Source organism: Pavona decussata, unplaced genomic scaffold, assembly GCF_977016875.1.
Source record: "Pavona decussata unplaced genomic scaffold, jaPavDecu1.1 SCAFFOLD_53, whole genome shotgun sequence".
Taxonomy (NCBI): domain Eukaryota; kingdom Metazoa; phylum Cnidaria; class Anthozoa; order Scleractinia; family Agariciidae; genus Pavona; species Pavona decussata.
In genome coordinates this window covers 401282-418006 of record NW_028145475.1, presented here as the reverse complement: position 1 = coordinate 418006, position 16725 = coordinate 401282, and the positions used below count along the sequence as shown (strand labels likewise).

The following is a 16725-nucleotide window of genomic DNA, read 5'->3' as shown; positions in this document are numbered from 1 at the left end:
TAGCCACTTCCGATTTAGGACCTCTAACTTTCAGTTCAGTGCAAAATACCTTAAAAACTATTTCGGTGAGTTACCGTTTTTGTAGCTACTGCGCATGCGCTAGTAGCTACTATGTTATCGGTTTGATGGATAGAGTCGATTTTACCGTTTGATGGATAGAGTAGATTTTACCACAGGCTAGCCACCCTCTGTTTGTGTGGTGTAAAGACTGTTTGCAACTTGAGACTTGCGACTCTAGTGCCGGCCGAAATAGAGCCGGCAAAACTGTTGAACAGTAAACACGCCAGAGAAGGGTTTCTACGGCTCGGAATGGCAAAGAAACACCACGCGTGATTAAATCAACATTTCCTTTCCTTGAAACGTTTTTTCAACATAAAGGTAAAAGGCGTCTTTAAAGGGAGGGGTTCACGGTTCTGCGCATGTCCATGAATCAAATACTTTTTCGCCTTTGCTCGCTATGACGCAAGCCTGTTTAATTTAATTCGTTTATGAACCATTCGGAAGGCGGAATAGGTAACTCGGGTGGTAATTTTTTTCATATGATTGCGTTATTTCGCATGCAAATAACTGTAAACACATCAACCGTAGAATAAATCCTACGGGTCAACGCTAAATTCAATATCGACAATATGAGTACAATCCACTAGCATTTTCTGTGAATTTTGGTCATCAGCCATTTTGCTTGGACTAATTATGGAATGTGATTACTGAAGTACATGTGAGTGGGATTTTTAAGGCCATAAAGTTGATAAGAAAGGGAATAAAGCATTTAGATTCATGCACATGCGCTGAAATGTGAACCCCTCCCTTTAAATCAGTCTCTACTCAGTCGTGTCGCGTGAATATAAAGTATCGAGTTGCAAGCAGTCATTACACGACACAAACAGAGGGTGGTCCGCTTGTGATTTTACAAGCATGCCGAAGCGGCTTTCGGAGACCTTGGGATCACGATCGATTTTCTTGGCGCACGATAACGCCGGTAGTAAATTTGATAAGCGTCCAATTTCGATAGACTTTACAGGTTATACAAACAAACTTATTGTTTAGAGCTTTTCTTACTTTGAATCTGGTAGTACGTCTTTTTGTCTCAAATACAAATACTAGTGTAATTACTACCACAAACAGACTCAGCAGATGGGGTAAACGGATGCTTATTCAAATGTGATACTACTGAAGAGACAACACCCTAAACCCGGGTGAGGTGGGTGGGTTGCTCTTGCTTTCACAAAGGATAACACAGGAATGAATGATCTTTGACACGCACGACATCTAAAGGTCTTATCTGAAGACAAAGATTTCAGAGATATCCATTACGGAAACTAAAAAGTAATGTAGTAATTTACCCTTTTAACATATCTATTTTAAAAAAGCAAACCAGACACCAGTTACACAAGAATTATATCTTGATGAGAAAACAATGCTTCATTTTTTTGTTATTGTTAGCCGCATCTACGGCAGTTACACAAGGAGTTATATCTTGATGAGAAAACAATGCCTCATGTTTATATTATTGTTAGCGGCATCTACATCAGATTATTTTTGTACCTCATGAACAGCAAAGCAGACGCCACTTACACAATAGCCTGAGTATCAGGCTTTTCGGGGGGGGGGGGGGGGGGGGGGAAGGGGGAAGAGAGGAAGGGGAAAAGGAAAGAAAAGCCTGACACAAAAGCATTGAGCCGAGTATTCCGCCCCCTCGATGAGCATGACGCTTCGCCGTAAACAGTAGCCAATCCAAATAACTTCCGGTCATGCAACTGTCATGTCAGCGATGACCGCTGTGAGAGATATGAATTGAAGTTACACAGACAGCTCCATTACAAAAGACTCTCCAAACAAAATATTTTCTGTTGAGCACCACTGAGCAGAATTCGCGACTAAATACAGCTTCATTACAGGAGGAAAATACAAATCTCACAGTTCAGGATGGCAAGAAGTGATGATCAAAAGACAAATAGCCGTGATAAGAAACACAAGATCTCAGCTATGAAAACAAATAGGCGGCCGGATAAAGATTATTAAACAGTTCAAATCCTAACTTGAGAGGCTGTACCGTCACCGGCCGCACTGAAACAAGCCAAACGTACCAAACCCAAATAAAATGCCTCAACGGGTATAAGAACGACGGTTGCTCAACAGGCGATAAACGCAGCACTCGTAACCCAGAAATGACAGAAATGACCTTTGATATCAAAATACAAAACATGCGTTGCATTGTTTAGTCTATCATGATAATTTTTGTTTCCGGCGGTGTGACGTAACCTTTTGTGTTTCGTCCAATCAGCGCCAACGTCCAAAATTCGGACGTTCGACACAAACTTCTGAAAGGTTTTGTGTCAGGCCTTCCTTTCCTCTTCTCCCCCTTCCCCTCCCCCTCCCCCTCCCCTTCCCCCCTCCCCTTAGGAAGGCCTGATACTCAGGCTACTTACACAAGGACTTTTATCTCTTGATGAGAAAACAATGTCTCATGTTTATGTCATTGTTAGCTGCATCTGAGCGTTCTGAGAAAAATCCATTGAAAATAAAATTTCGAAAAGATATTGTCGAGTCATACAAAGCTATTGTTTGGGCTGAGCCCCGACCAATTTCTATCTTGCAGTATGTCAATCATTTGTCGAATAACCACTTATTTTGACTTTTTACCTCACATGCTCCTTTGCGGTCTGGGTGTGTACACTTGAGCCGCGACAACCTTAGATGAAATAGCTGTATACAGCTAATTCAAAAAAGGTTGTCGCTCTATGAGTACCCAAGCGTACGCGTACGACAACCTTTTCTAAAATAGCTGTCCATACTAAACAGCACCGTATTCACATAACAATGGAAACAAGAATGCAGTAGCTACACGCACGCATCGCGGTCTATTTTTATTACTTTGTTGGAAATCACCCCAAATTCTTTAACTTCTTTGGAGATATGACGAAACATTCTTTAGTGGATTTTTTCACCTAAAAAAGTTTCTACTTGATAATTTCTGCCAAAATTTCTATTTAAAGTGGCATACTGAATGTTGTATGCATAGAAAAAATCAACATAGGTCACCGCGCAAAATTTCGAGATAAAATCAAAATGTTTCCTGCAGCTTTTTTTTCCGGTTCGCCCGATTTTACACTGCATTTCCACTTCCAGTATTCAGGGGCACCCAACGGAAAATTTTGGTAAAATATCTGTTCGCATGGAAGGTCCTCTAAACATTTGGCGATGCCCTATACTTCTGGAGGTTTTTCGGAAAACCATTAAACCTCCCTAGAATTTTCGGAAATGATGTGCACATCGTTCTGATCCCTGGCCTTTTTTTCAGCATTGCAACGATAAAGATACGGAATTTTTAATAAGGTTAAAAGAACACGCAAAATACAAGACCGTAATACACTGTAGTGTCCCGGTTTGACCGGTTTACAAGAGAGCGAAAGCGGGCAACAACATTTCACGGCTTTCTGTGTTGTTTACGACAGTTAATGCTGGGTGTATTTCATCATTCTTACCAGAAAAGAGAAACCATGTTTCTGTAGTGCTCGTATTTTTCCTCGCCCTTTCAGGGCTCGAACAAATACTACGCAACTCGCAAAATATCCGCTTCGCGGCTCGGTAAATATCCATATTGTTAATTGTTAAAAAGTTAAACTAAATTATTGTATAATGCAATTCGAGGGATTTGATTGGCTTAGCGGCCATGGTTTATGAGCCATTATACCATGACCGAGAAATGACGGCCATTAAATTGTCTGCTGGTTGTTCTTGAACAGCGGAATCAGTAATATCTTGCAATATTCCTTGATTGTTTTAAATAAAACAATTATTGCACTTACGCTGGTTGGATATGAGAAGATTATAGCCAACTCCGCGCTACGCGCCTCGTTGGCTATCTAATTGTTAAATATTTGGATTTTCGCTTAATTTTCGTAGTCACAGGTAGAGCGGAAAACGTCCCCTAAAATTTTCCAAATTTATCGCTACTACATGTCCTCGAACTAGCTTCAGCAAGACCCATCAGGATAGCTAAAATTTTCGGATGAGATAAAAAACAAGCCCCCTCAAACTTTCGACACGACCAAAGTGTATTACACCTTAGAAGTGAGGTATGTCATTTTTATTAAGAACTTTCCAGTATCTGTACCTCCTAAACCCGATCGTAAATATTCCCATACAAATTCTTATATTTGTGCTGTGACCGCGATTATGCAAGATGCAAGATTATCATCGCTCACAGCACAGGGAACCCACAAAAGTTGTGAAAAGGAAATAAATTAATAAATTATCGACTTACGTTGTTCGAAGGGTTGTTCGTTTCTTGTGGTTTTCTTAGTAAAACCACAAGAAACAAACAACCCCTCGAACAACGAAAGTCGACAATTTATTAATTTATTTCTTTTTCACAACTTTTGTGGACTACATGTGCTCACAGCTTGAGCTTGGGATACCTGTGTCTTTACCGGAACTTCTTTCGTTACAACCTCGTTCCCAGGGTCTCTCTTCTTCCCGCCCCAGCGAGAGAGAGAGAGACCCTGGGTGAAGCTGGTCACGTGGCACCCAAAATCTGGGTGCTTGACACAATTAGCCGTTAGGGAGGGTTAGTAAAGTATGTAGTTGTTGCTTTCTCAGAAGGACGGAGAAGCCAGCTACGAACTTTACGACAACAAGCGATTTTGCAACCAAGCATTTTTACATCGCACACCCACTTGAGACCTGGAAGAGGTTCACGTTTCTTCCACTCAGGTAGAGTGTTGTTAATCCAAAAGAATTATTTTAAAAACAGTCGTTTCGGGACGCCAGAGGGAAACCGTCAGACGATGGGGGACGCTTGAGTCAAAACCTAAACAGGCATGGTGATTAGAACAGAAGTATCGCTGGCTTTACGCCTTTTAACAGAGCTCCAAATGGGGTGAAATGGGAAAGAAGATCAATTTTAGTATTGCCGAATGGAACACCAAGAATTTTCGGCAATAGAATGTGAGCAGGCGAAGTGCTCAGAAATACCAACGGACTGAAGCAAGCCGCGTGTGAATATAATTCAAAGGTACTTTTCATCTTAGTTTATTCCCTATGTCCTTGACTTAAAGACGTAGTTGAACGGAAAATATTGAGCTCAGAGCGCTGATTGTGATCGAAAACAATGTATTTATTCACAGGAAATCGGTGACCAAATATATATTCAATATTGTGCTTCGCAAATTACATGTAAATAAACAGAATACTGAACAAGAAGAATGTATTTGTATTTTCTTGGGTGATGAATTATTATGAACTAAATTTCATTTTATAGAGCAAAAGATGTACTCATTACCTCATTTTAAGCTCGAATAAATGCTATTTCTGGTACAATTCATGGAATCAGTTCCAACTAGTGTAGAGTTGTAGAGTTTATGATCAACCTCTGCTTCATTGACCGTTTGAAATTCCCTAGATTGTACTTAATATACGATTTTTGCAGACGGAATGAAACTGCACCAAATCTCTCGCATTTTGCTTGCTTAAAATCGCATCCGCTTGAAAATCTCTGATCGACTCTTGCGAATAAAATAATTGAGCGAGTATACCCCGACTGGGGAGAAGTTTGTCGTGTGCTGTCACGTGACCAGGTTCAACCTCTCTCGCTGGGGCGGGAAGAAGAGAGACCCTGGGAACGAGGTTGCTTTCGTTATCACGTTATTCAAATTTATCTCTGACGTCATTGGTAAATTGATGCCTTTCGTTGAATATCATAAAGCGCGGGCATCTTGCGAGCGTTTAGCTTCTTTTCTCGCAAATTTATAGAAGAGAAGTCTCTTCATACGTATGTAAAGTACTCCAAGGATCATCTCGCCATGGGTAAAGTAGCTGACTGCCCCGTGAAAGATCTCATTTCATTCGCCGCTCTGGAAAATCCGCCATGGCGCACAACAACAAACGCTTCACAACGGAAAACGGTTGAAGAAATGATCACTGGTATTACTGAGTATCGCAAGCGTTGGGAACAGGCAACCAAGGGCAATATCTACAGCCAAGAACTGGTTAAGAAGGTAAAGGAGCAGTTTCTTGTAAATTTTATTTTCCATGTTAACTTGGAGGAGGAGCACGGGATAAGCACACTCCCTGAGACCGAAAATTTCCTCAGAAATAGTTCCTTCCAGAAAAACCTCGATAGTTCTTTCTCGATAGAGGAACAAGAAACTATGAACTTGAAAAATGCGTATCAAAATCTGGCGGACAAAGTTAAGCGAGAAGAACGGCCGTGTGATTACGGACTTTTGGAAGTGAGTTTGCTTCAAGAGACACATCGCCTGATACTACACGACGTACCTTTGCCAAGGGGTTTCACTCCACCAGGAAAGATGAGCAACAAACCTCGAGTAACCGAATTTAGAGGAGAAATTTACCATTATGCAAATCCTGAAGATATGGAAAGTGCAGTAAGTAACTTACTTGACAAGTACAATTTTCTGTTTGATCACTGCACCAGAGATGAACTGAAGAATTCTTATGACATCTATGATCTTTTCAAAACATGTGCCTGGATGCTAATGGAGCTTCTGGATCTTCACCCATTTTCAGATGGAAATGGAAGACTTTGTCGTATTCTTTGCAGCTATTCATTGTCAAAACTGAATCCTTTCCCCACACCAATCTACAATGTGTGGACTGATTCCAGTAAAGGTGATTACATTCAAGCGTTGGTTGACGCCCGGATGTCACCAGGTAGACATCCTTGTGCATTAACAATGATCATAGAATGCAGTTACTATGGATGGGAAAAATTTTTTAGAACCTTGGATGATGAAATTGCAGTGAACTCTAGTACTAAGAACAACAAAACTGTAAGTGGTCCAGACAATTATTTGCCAGTGCCAACTCTGAACGGGTTGCATAGTGTGGATAGTTACAAAACTCCAGTTGCAATTGTCACTTTGCCCTGTTTGGCAAATATTAAAATGTTTTGTTGTGGTAGGTTCAAAGCTTCTAACAGTATATTTTTGAGGCCAGAGAAATTTTTAAATGTATGCCGTGGATGTTATTATTTTTTGTTGTGTGTTATTTTCATTTGTCTGCTCAAGTTTAATGTGTTTGATGTTGTACAAACATTTGATCAAACTGCATGAGCATCAATGCTCAGTTGTTACTTGGGATGTTACCCTAGGTTAGCAGTGTTCAATTGTCTATCAGAAATGATTAGACCAGATTCTTTGGATGATTGGTCGCATAGAATGATGGACTCTTACAAAGCTTGTACAAGAGTAAGTGCTTCAAATGTGGGAACCTGATCTACACTTAGTTCTTGTTTGTATGGTTTGAATATCAATCAAAGCTTTTGCCTACCAACATTGTTTTTAAGATCAGGGAAATAATGTGAACTGTCCCTCGCAACTCTTAAACTACTTTCATTTAGGCTGATTTCTATGGTACAACTTTTGCTTACCATATGCATGCGATTTCTAGAGCGTGGCTGCTTGTGTCATGCAAAAAGTCGCACACAACTCTTGTTATTCAACATTGCCATTGAATTTGAAAATAAAAATTCAAGGCCTTAAAAGTCCTTGAAAATTGCACTCAATACTGGAAATTCCTTGAAATATGTAGCTAATTTCATGTGACCCTGATTCTCGAGTGCCTGATATGAAAATATATGCCATTGCCAGAACAGTTTAAGATTGCAGTAGCAACACATAATAGTAAAAAAACAAATAAAAATGATCATTACACCTCTTCGAACATCCATCAAGCATCCTGCGCTCAACTATTGATTATTCCTGTTCTTGGCTATAATCAATGCTCTGATTGGTTCAATATCTGCAATGCTAAGAGTCAATAAAATGTTTTGTACTATTCCCTCTTTCTGTGAAAAGCATGCGCTTCGCCTTCAAGTGCTTCATTGTTTGCGTGGGTGTCTCTGGACAGATTGATTTAAAACAATGGGCAAGTGTGTTTTCAGCGGCTTATGGCTTCAGAAACCGCTGTATAAAGAGTGGTTACATAAATCAAGGGTGACAAGCGCAAGGCGCGATGCATTGTGTGCATGAAGGATGTTGACATTTTGAGCATTAGACATCACAGAAAAGGCCATTACCTGTCTAGCAGGCACACTCCCTACTATGAGTAGCTGATTTGGTATTATATTGGCTTGATTTTGCACTGCATGGAGTGCTTGAAAAACGGAAAATGCGTCCTTGAAAGTCCTTGAATTTTGAGTCCAAAAACGGCTATGAACCCTGCCTACGATTGTCCTAGCATTTTAAAACATGTTTCAAAGTCCTAGGACAATGGTAGGTATAGGCAATGTTGGGTGATGAGAGTTGCGTATGACTTTTTTCATGACACAAACAGTGCAAGGTCTAGAAATCCTGTGCGACAGTGGTAAGGAAAAGTTGTACCATCTAAATTGGCCTTTAGAGGTCCAGTTTCCACTGTAGATCCCTTTTAAAAGTATAAGACTTTACTTGACTCATCAGGTGTAAACTCAGCAGTTGGCGATCTTCCTTTAAATTTGCTGCAGCTATGGTTTGGAACAGTCTCCCCAAGGATCTTCACATGCTCAAGTCTTTAATTCTTTTCAAATTCAAGACTTTTAAGTTATTTTTGAAATCTTGGTAATACTCTACACCATTGTTCTACTCAATGATCAATCTGAACTACGTTTTATCTCATTTTGTATTGTTTTGTATATAGAGATGTACATGTATTTTTTATTGCATGTCAACAGTTGATACCAGCTGATCCTTTGATCAGCTGACTGGTATTCCAGAATAAATTAAGTAAATGAAATTATTATCTGATCATGCAGTAGTATAAAATATTTGGATGCTTAATAAAAAAGCTACTTGGGCACGCAGCGTAACCCATGTTTCCAAGAGGAATGTAATCCTTTCCAAACAAGATGCCCCTAATTGGAATTTTCATGGGATGCTTAATGTGGCCAGCCTCATTTATTCCCATTGTATGCTTCGCAGATGTTAAAAACTATCCTCCCTTCACAATTGAAATAATTGAATAGTTTTATTCAGAAAGACTGTGTGATATTTTATCGTTGTGTTACAGGAAATCATACTGGAAACTACTTTCTGATAACGTCATGACCCCTCTGGGCGCTGGCAACACTGACAGACTCAGATAAGGGGATCTGACTCACGTTTTCTATTGAAAAATAGTCAATGTCTCCAAATTTATAGGTGAAAACAAGGATCAAAGCATTTGTATAATGCTTTTCCCTGTATAGTAGTTAGGTTCTCACTGAGCAATCTGACAACCCAGGTACAAAGAGAAACAAAGTTTTCCTAGATGAAAAGTTTTAGTAAAAGTTGACAATCAAACCTTTTACTTGTTTTGCTAGGTCGATTAGTCAATTACCAGTAGCGCTTAGGCATCAGTTCAACAAAGTTTACAGCATCAGGCACCAGTAATCACTGTACTGTGACTGGAGTCACTGGAGTCTAGAAAGCAGTTTCTTACAGGGGTTACCAATAACACGCGACCTATCGCCTTCAAAAGACTCCGATAAAGCTGCGTTTTGGTGGACATCAATCAAAGAAAAGCTGTTGAAATTGTTTTGAATTCTGAGAACATTTCAAGGCAACAGAACGAAGAAATTGGCAGTTTTATCCGCTGATGGATGGTAAACTTTATGAAAGTTTATTTCCAAGACAGGTTATCTAAAAAATGGGCATTGTTTAGACGAAGCCGTATTTTTTTATGAAACATTTGAAATCGCTACACCTGACAATTAAATCAGCGATGCGTGCAAGTGAGCAAATTATCACGTGCAGTGAAAATCGAATTTTTTTTTTAAATTCAAAAATACCTTTTATTTGCGCTTGATCTGGCTGGAGAATGAATTTAAATAAAGTTTGCTATTACGTAGCGAGGTAAAATTCTTAGTTTCTTGCAGGGTTACCTGCTAATTTACCGGTTAATTTCAACCGCTTTTCTTTGATTGACGTCCACCAAAACGCAACTATTTCCGACTCTTTTGAATGCCGTAGGTCGCGTATTATTGGTAACCGCTGTAAAAAGGGGACCAGAAAATTATGTAGAGTTTGGTCTCAAATATGGTCAGGGTTTGAAGAACTGAGTTGCACAACACCACCAAAAATTCCAAGTGGTACCCCCCCACCCCCTCCCCTTTTTGGAAAAGAAACAAAAAAGACCTAACTGGAGAAGGTCTGGTTGGGGAATTAAAGATTGATATTCAGTGCCAAGTAAACTGTTTTGGTCAAAACTTTAATTGTGTAGCATTTTTATAAGTCTTAACTTTCCTTAATTTCCCTAAAATTTCTATAACCCTCCCCTAGCCCCTCTCACTACTTCTTCTCCTTAAAAAATATTCCTGCTTGCAAAAGCAGACACCGTTTTGCCTCTGGTAATGCATGTCGAGAAGAGACTGTCCGCAAACGCAAGGTGACATTGATTTCTGTGACATCAGACCTTGTGCTTTGTTGTTGACCAATTAAACTGGCTGACTCTTTTCCCAGTGGTTGAAACACTGACTAAAACCTCAATGAGAAAAAATATATTGTAAGAAGAGCAGGTTTTAGGAGTGCTCCCCAAGTTACTTTGACCTTCAAGGGAATCTATATTAGACAAGATACCCCACATGGCATTTTCGGGGGATGCTTAATGTGGCCCCATTTATTCCCAATGTATGCGTCACAGATTTTCAAACTATCCTAGCTAATGGAATAGTTTGAGTCACAAAGATAGCATGACGTTGTTTCTGTATTTCCTGGCCATGTGTTACGCTGCTATTTTCAAATAGTGACTACTCATCGTTATACTGGAAATTTTATTACGATAGCGTAAGACCAGACACATGGCCTGACTCATGTTTTCTATTCTTTTTTTTTTAAATTTTTTTTTTTATTTAACATTGCTCTACATACAACAATAGTAATACAGGTTACATATGCTATTAACAAACCAAAGACTCTACTCACAATTCTGATATTTACCTGGCTAGCAAAAAAAAAAAAAAACAAAAGAAGAAGAAAATACAATATTGTTTACATTACTTACAGTACGGGTTATGCAATACTGACAATACAGTAGTCTTCATATAGCACAGTTTTCACTATTGAATTAGAGGCATGAACTGAAAGGAAGCATTGCTTTCCATTTCGCATTATGAATACCTGTGGTGTTATTTTGCTTAGCTATGAAAAACTCTAAATGTAAGGCATTTTTTAATTTCATCTTAAGAAGTCAAAGGGAGGATTTATATTGAGATGTCAGCTTTGATAAATTACTTGTTTACCCAATATTATAATATGGTTGAGTAACGGCATATCTTTTCTAAAGAATCCAAACATTATATTAGTGCTTGTTAAAACATCAATTGTAGTAAAGAAACTCTTCAACCATTTAGCTACAGAAAGCCAAACAACGCTTGATGTTGGAAAGTGTAAGAATAGATGCTCCAGGGATTTGTCTGATACTTGACAAAAGGTACACGCAAGTGAATTTACAATGCCCATTCTGTGGAGGGCTTTGTTTGCATAAAGAATTCTGCTTAAGACTTTATACTAAAATTCTCTCAAATTAGAGTCTAGCATAGCACTTCTAGGGAGAAGATAAATATCCTTCCAAGGTAGGTCGTGTGTCGGAAATAATTGTTCATGTTTTGATTTTGAAACCGGGGGTTTCTCAATTTTCCTAATAAGATCCCAATATACCTCTTTAGAGGAGATGGGAAAAATGTTATCGTGGCATTCATTATTTCTTGGCGGGTTATTTGGCATGTCCTTTAAAAGGGTCTTCCACTTGAATGGGATAGTGTCAAAAACACTCACAAGGACAAAGTACTCCGCACCTGTTAAGTTTTTGTTTTGTAATGTGCACCATGATTTCAGTTTACCTTCATCAGACAATATGTCATGCACAGTGAGGAAACCTTTCTTGAGAACCTTGTTCCTGAACAAAGGTTTTCCATTTATACACATAAACTTAGTTCCAAATAATTTCTTTTTGCACATCAGGTAAAGTGACAACTAGTGATTTTTTGTAATCTGCCCACTCGCTTAAGCATTCCTTATAAGATATAGGAAGTGTCTTTGGCAGGAAATGTACATCGTAGTTGCATTAAATTGGAAAGGAGCCACCAAAATCAGCAAGACAACAATCAAGAAATATTTTCCATGTGCCATTCTGGCTGTCCAGGTATTTCTTCATGCACACAATTCTTTGAGTCTTAATGAGAGTTTTTAAATGTGGCATTCGCAATCCACCATTCTTATAGTCGCTTATGAGGGTTAATCGTAAATATTTTATCTTTACCGGAATTCCAAATGAAGTTATGACGAACTGAGTTTACCTGCTTGACAATATCTTTAGTTAGTGATATTAGTGAGGCGCGGAACATAAATTAAGGGATTGGGAAGGTCTTGATAATTTGAATTCTACTGATCAATGTAAGGTTTCTCCATTGCCATGCATTGAAAGACTTTTGAATAGACTTAATTATATTTTCAAAGTTTAGTTCCTGAAACTTCTGCCAGTTGTACGTAAAATAAATGCCCAAAAATTTTCATTGGCTTGTTAACCTTATCAATTCCAATATCCTCTGGCAAATCGTGAATGCTGCCAAGCTTTTGAATGACAAGAGTTGTGTGTGACTTTTTGCATGACACCAGCAGCCACGCTCTAGAAATCGCATGCATATGGTAAGCAAAAGTTGTACCATAGAAATCAGCCTAAATGAAAGTAGTTTAACAGTTGCGAGGCACAGTTCACATTATTTCCCTGATCTTAAAAACAATGTTGGTACGCAAAAGCTTTGATTGATATTCAAACAAGAACTAAGCGTAGATCAGGTTGACACATTTGAAGCACTTACTCTTGTGCAAGCTTTGTAAGAGTCCATCATTCTATGCGACCAGTTATCCAAAGAATCTGGTCTAATCATTTCTGATGGAAAATTGTACACTGCTAACCTAAGGTAACATCCCAAGTAACAACTGAGCATTGACGCTCATGCAGTTTGATCAAATGTTTGTACAACATCAAACACATTAAACTTGAGCAGATAAATGAAAATAAAACACAACAAAAAACAGTAACATCCACGGCATACATTTAAAAATTTCTCTCAGTCTGGCTTTAAAAATATACTGTTAGAAGCCTTGAACCTATCACAACAAAACATTTTAATATTTGCCACACAGGGCAAAGTAACAATTGCAAGTGGAGTTTTGTAACTATCCACACTGTGAAACCCTTTCAGAGTTGGCACTAGCATTATAATTGTCTGGACCACTTACAGTTTTGTTGTTCTTAGTACTAGAGTTCACTGCAGTTTCTTCATCCAAGGTTCTAAAAAATTTTTCCCATCCATAGTAACTGCATTCTATGATCATTGTAGTTAATGCACAAGGATGTCTACCTGGTGACATCCTGGCTTCAACCAACGCTTGAATGTAATCACCTTTACTGGAATCAGTCCACACATTGTAGATTGGTGTGGGGAAAGGATTCAGTTTTGACAGTGAATAGCTGCAAAGAATACGACAAAGTCTTCCATTTCCATCTGAAAATGGGTGAAGATCCAGAAGCTCCATTAGCATCCAGGCACATGTTTTGAAAAGATCATAGATGTCATTAGAATTCTTCAGTTCATCTCTGGTGCAGTGATCAAACAGAAAATTGTACTTGTCAAGTAAGTTACTTACTGCGCTTTCCATATCTTCAGGATTTGCATAATGGTAAATTTCTCCTCTAAATTCGGTTACTCGAGGTTTGTTGCTCATCTTTCCTGGTGGAGTGAAACCCCTTGGCAAAGGTACGTCGTGTAGTATCTGGCGATGTGTCTCTTGAAGCAAACTCACTTCCAAAAGTCCGTAATCACACGGCCGTTCTTCTCGCTTTACTTTGTCCGCCAGATTTTGATACGCATTTTTCAAGTTCATAGTTTCTTGTTCCTCTATCGAGAAAGAAGTATCGAGGTTTTTCTGGAAGGAACTATTTCTGAGGAAATTTTCCGTCTCAGGGAGTGTGCTTATCCCGTGCTCCTCTTCCAAGTTAACATGGAAAATAAAATTTACAAGAAACTGCTCCGTTACTTTCTTAATCAGTTCTTGGCTGTAGATATTGCCCTTGGTTGCCTGTTCCCAACGCTTGCGATACTCAGTAATACCAGTGATCATTTCTTCAACCGTTTTCCGTTGAGATGCGTTTGTTGTTTTGTGCCATGGCGGATTTTCCAGAGCGGCGAATGAAATGAGATCTTTCACGGGGCAGTCAGCTACTTTACCCATGGCGAATTAATCCTAGGAGAACTTTACATAGGTATGAAGAGGTCTGAAGAGACTTCTATTTTAAAATTTACGAGAATTTGATTTTGAAAACTTAAATACGCATGATATTAACAGACATGACGTCATGACGTCAGAGATAAATATATCGGGTGACAGCTGGCTTCACTTGGTGCGGAATGGCATAATTATAAATTAATTGAAGAGCGCGTCTTTTTTTTGCGCCAATTTTATAAGACAGTATAAGAGTAGTTTTTTGGTGTTGCGGACCCAAGCCGACTATTAAACAATAGGAAATAGAAAAGATCGAGGATAAGAAAATACAATCCTGGGAAGCAACGTGTCTGATCGCTGGCAAGGAAAAAGTGAGAGAAGAAATCGATGAATAGAATACTGTTTATAGTTTTCGCATTTAAGACATGTTCTTTCCCAGGCTTGTATTTTCTAATCCTCGATCTGTTCTATTTTCTAATCATATGCTTTAATTTTCGGCTTAAGTCCGGAACATCAAAAAGTGAGTTCTAAAAAGGACGCCGCTCTTCAGTATTTATTCTGCATAAATTGTATTTCGCATAATTATGCAATTCCGCACGTGATGCCCGCATGCCATTTCGCAAAGTCATTCCCCGTTTTCCCCTTACCGGATTTCACTAGCCTTCCACGCAGTCATTTTTAGGGGAATTGTATGGGGCAATATGAACGACTGCGTGGGAGGCTATGTTATCAGGGACGATATCAGGTAAAATGTCAACCCCATTCCTCCGTCGAGATTAGGCCCTGGTTGCTTCTGACTGGACTGCGCCCAGGAAGCTTCTTTCCTGTCGGGCTACACTCGCTCTATTACTTTGTTGGCAAGATAGTTTCAACTGGGGTGGGAACGAAAGGTTTGGTGCGATCCAACGAGCGCTGAACGAGGAGACGGACCAAACTTGCGCCGGAGGCGCGAGCTATTAAGGGGGTCCGGGGGCACGCGCCTCCGGCAAATTTTGAAAACTAGGTTGTCTGAGAGTGCATTTCGTGCGTAGGTAGTATAATATGAAAACAGGCGGCCAAAAGCAAAGTTGAAAACGTGGATATTACTCAAACTCAGCACAGGTGCAGAGACTACTTTACATACGTTTTTTACAATTTTAGAGAATAATGTCACTATTAAAAAAAACGAAAATACTAAGGGGTGGGGGGGGGGGGGGGGGGAACAGGAATAGCACAGTGGTGAGAGCACTTGCCTTCCACTGATGTGGCCCGGGTTCGATTCCCAGACTTGAAGTCATATGTGGGTTGAGTTTGTTGTTGGTTCTCGCCTCTCTCCGGGATCTCTGGTTTTCCTCCCTCCACAGAAACCAACCAAGGGCCACAGGTTTGTCAGTCGTCAGACTGTTAAGTGTCACCCTTGCTAAACAAAGTTGACTTTGTTTATTCACTGGGTTTGCTGCAGCAAACCATGATGATCTGTTCAGCAGTGCTGATCATCATGATCTTTCAGTAGTGTGCCAAGCGAAAGCCCCCCCCCCCCGGGGGGGGCACTTGACCCAAGTTTGGGTATAGGGGTGCCGCTGGGGGTTTGAAACCCTGACCCTCTTTAGGACGAAAATAACCTTAAATACCTACCCTGTGTAGGACAGCGCCCTCTATTTTTAGACCCTATTTAGGACAAAGGACAACATCTATCTCTTGTGTTACAAAAGTGTTTATTAGCAATAGTAATAACAAAGGCCCACTGCACTTACCGGACGTGATGTTCCACGCATTGAAAGGCGAATACCAATCACAACAGATAAAATAATACACTTCCTAGAAGCGATGGCGAAAAATCCCAAAATTTCGCATTAACAGCGGTGAAACTTTAAGTGGAAACTAAATTGACGTGAAGCATTGTTCACTAAACTAAATACAGACTAACGTCTCTGATTTCGGATTGCCAAATACAAGACGACAGTCTTGCAACCATACCCTGTGTGGGACGGGTCCAGGACAGACTCGCTTGAAATTATACACCCCGTTCAGGGCAGAGACGCCAAAAACCATACCCTATCCAGCGGCAAGTCCCCGTATAGCCCATATAGGGAAGTACCCCCCTGGGGCTAAAGCCTCCTAATGGGTACTTCTTAGCAAACGGACCAACTGCTTCTTCCAGATCAATGTCTGTTAGATAGTAGATGTGTATAAGGGCCAGTAAAGAGAGACTCTCTTGTCTTATGCTGGCTCTGTTGTATGCCATTGTGTTCACAGATAGATGCAATGGACGGTGCATATTTTTTGCATATTTAATTCATTTTTACTACAATTGAATCAGAACAGAACTATACTATCTATATTTTTTATCAATTCACTTTCTTTAAATCGTTGGTCAACAAAAAAATGGACCTCTGCAGCCTGTGTGTGTGTGCAGGTGGGGGGTGAGTGGGGGTTACCCGTCGCACCCCACTTCCCTACGGGCCTGCTTTCGTAGACTGAGGTGCTGCCTCAGTTGCAGCCCCATTACTTTAATTTAATCACATTTGGTTGATTCTCTTTG

At 39.8% G+C, this 16725-nt stretch overlaps 3 protein-coding genes and 1 long non-coding RNA gene across 13 annotated transcripts in view; 2 read left to right on the top strand and 2 right to left on the bottom strand.

Moving 5' to 3' along the window:
* The window catches only part of LOC146480269 (F-actin-uncapping protein LRRC16A-like), a 66160-nt gene that overhangs the window by 1623 nt on the left and 47812 nt on the right, over window positions 1–16725 (bottom strand). The gene's annotated exons all lie outside the window — the stretch shown is intronic.
* LOC146480270 (uncharacterized) overlaps window positions 1–16725 on the top strand; it is a 34379-nt gene that overhangs the window by 8599 nt on the left and 9055 nt on the right. The gene's annotated exons all lie outside the window — the stretch shown is intronic.
* LOC146480273 (uncharacterized) lies at window positions 5663–8747 on the top strand. The gene has a single exon (XM_085109411.1). It carries the CDS (start codon window positions 5805–5807, stop codon window positions 7074–7076), a length of 1272 nt encoding a protein of 423 aa, XP_084965537.1. The 5' UTR covers window positions 5663–5804; the 3' UTR covers window positions 7077–8747.
* On the bottom strand, window positions 12415–14338 carry LOC146480272 (uncharacterized). Its single transcript, XM_085109410.1, has one exon. It carries the CDS (start codon window positions 14211–14213, stop codon window positions 13158–13160), a length of 1056 nt encoding a protein of 351 aa, XP_084965536.1. The 5' UTR covers window positions 14214–14338; the 3' UTR covers window positions 12415–13157.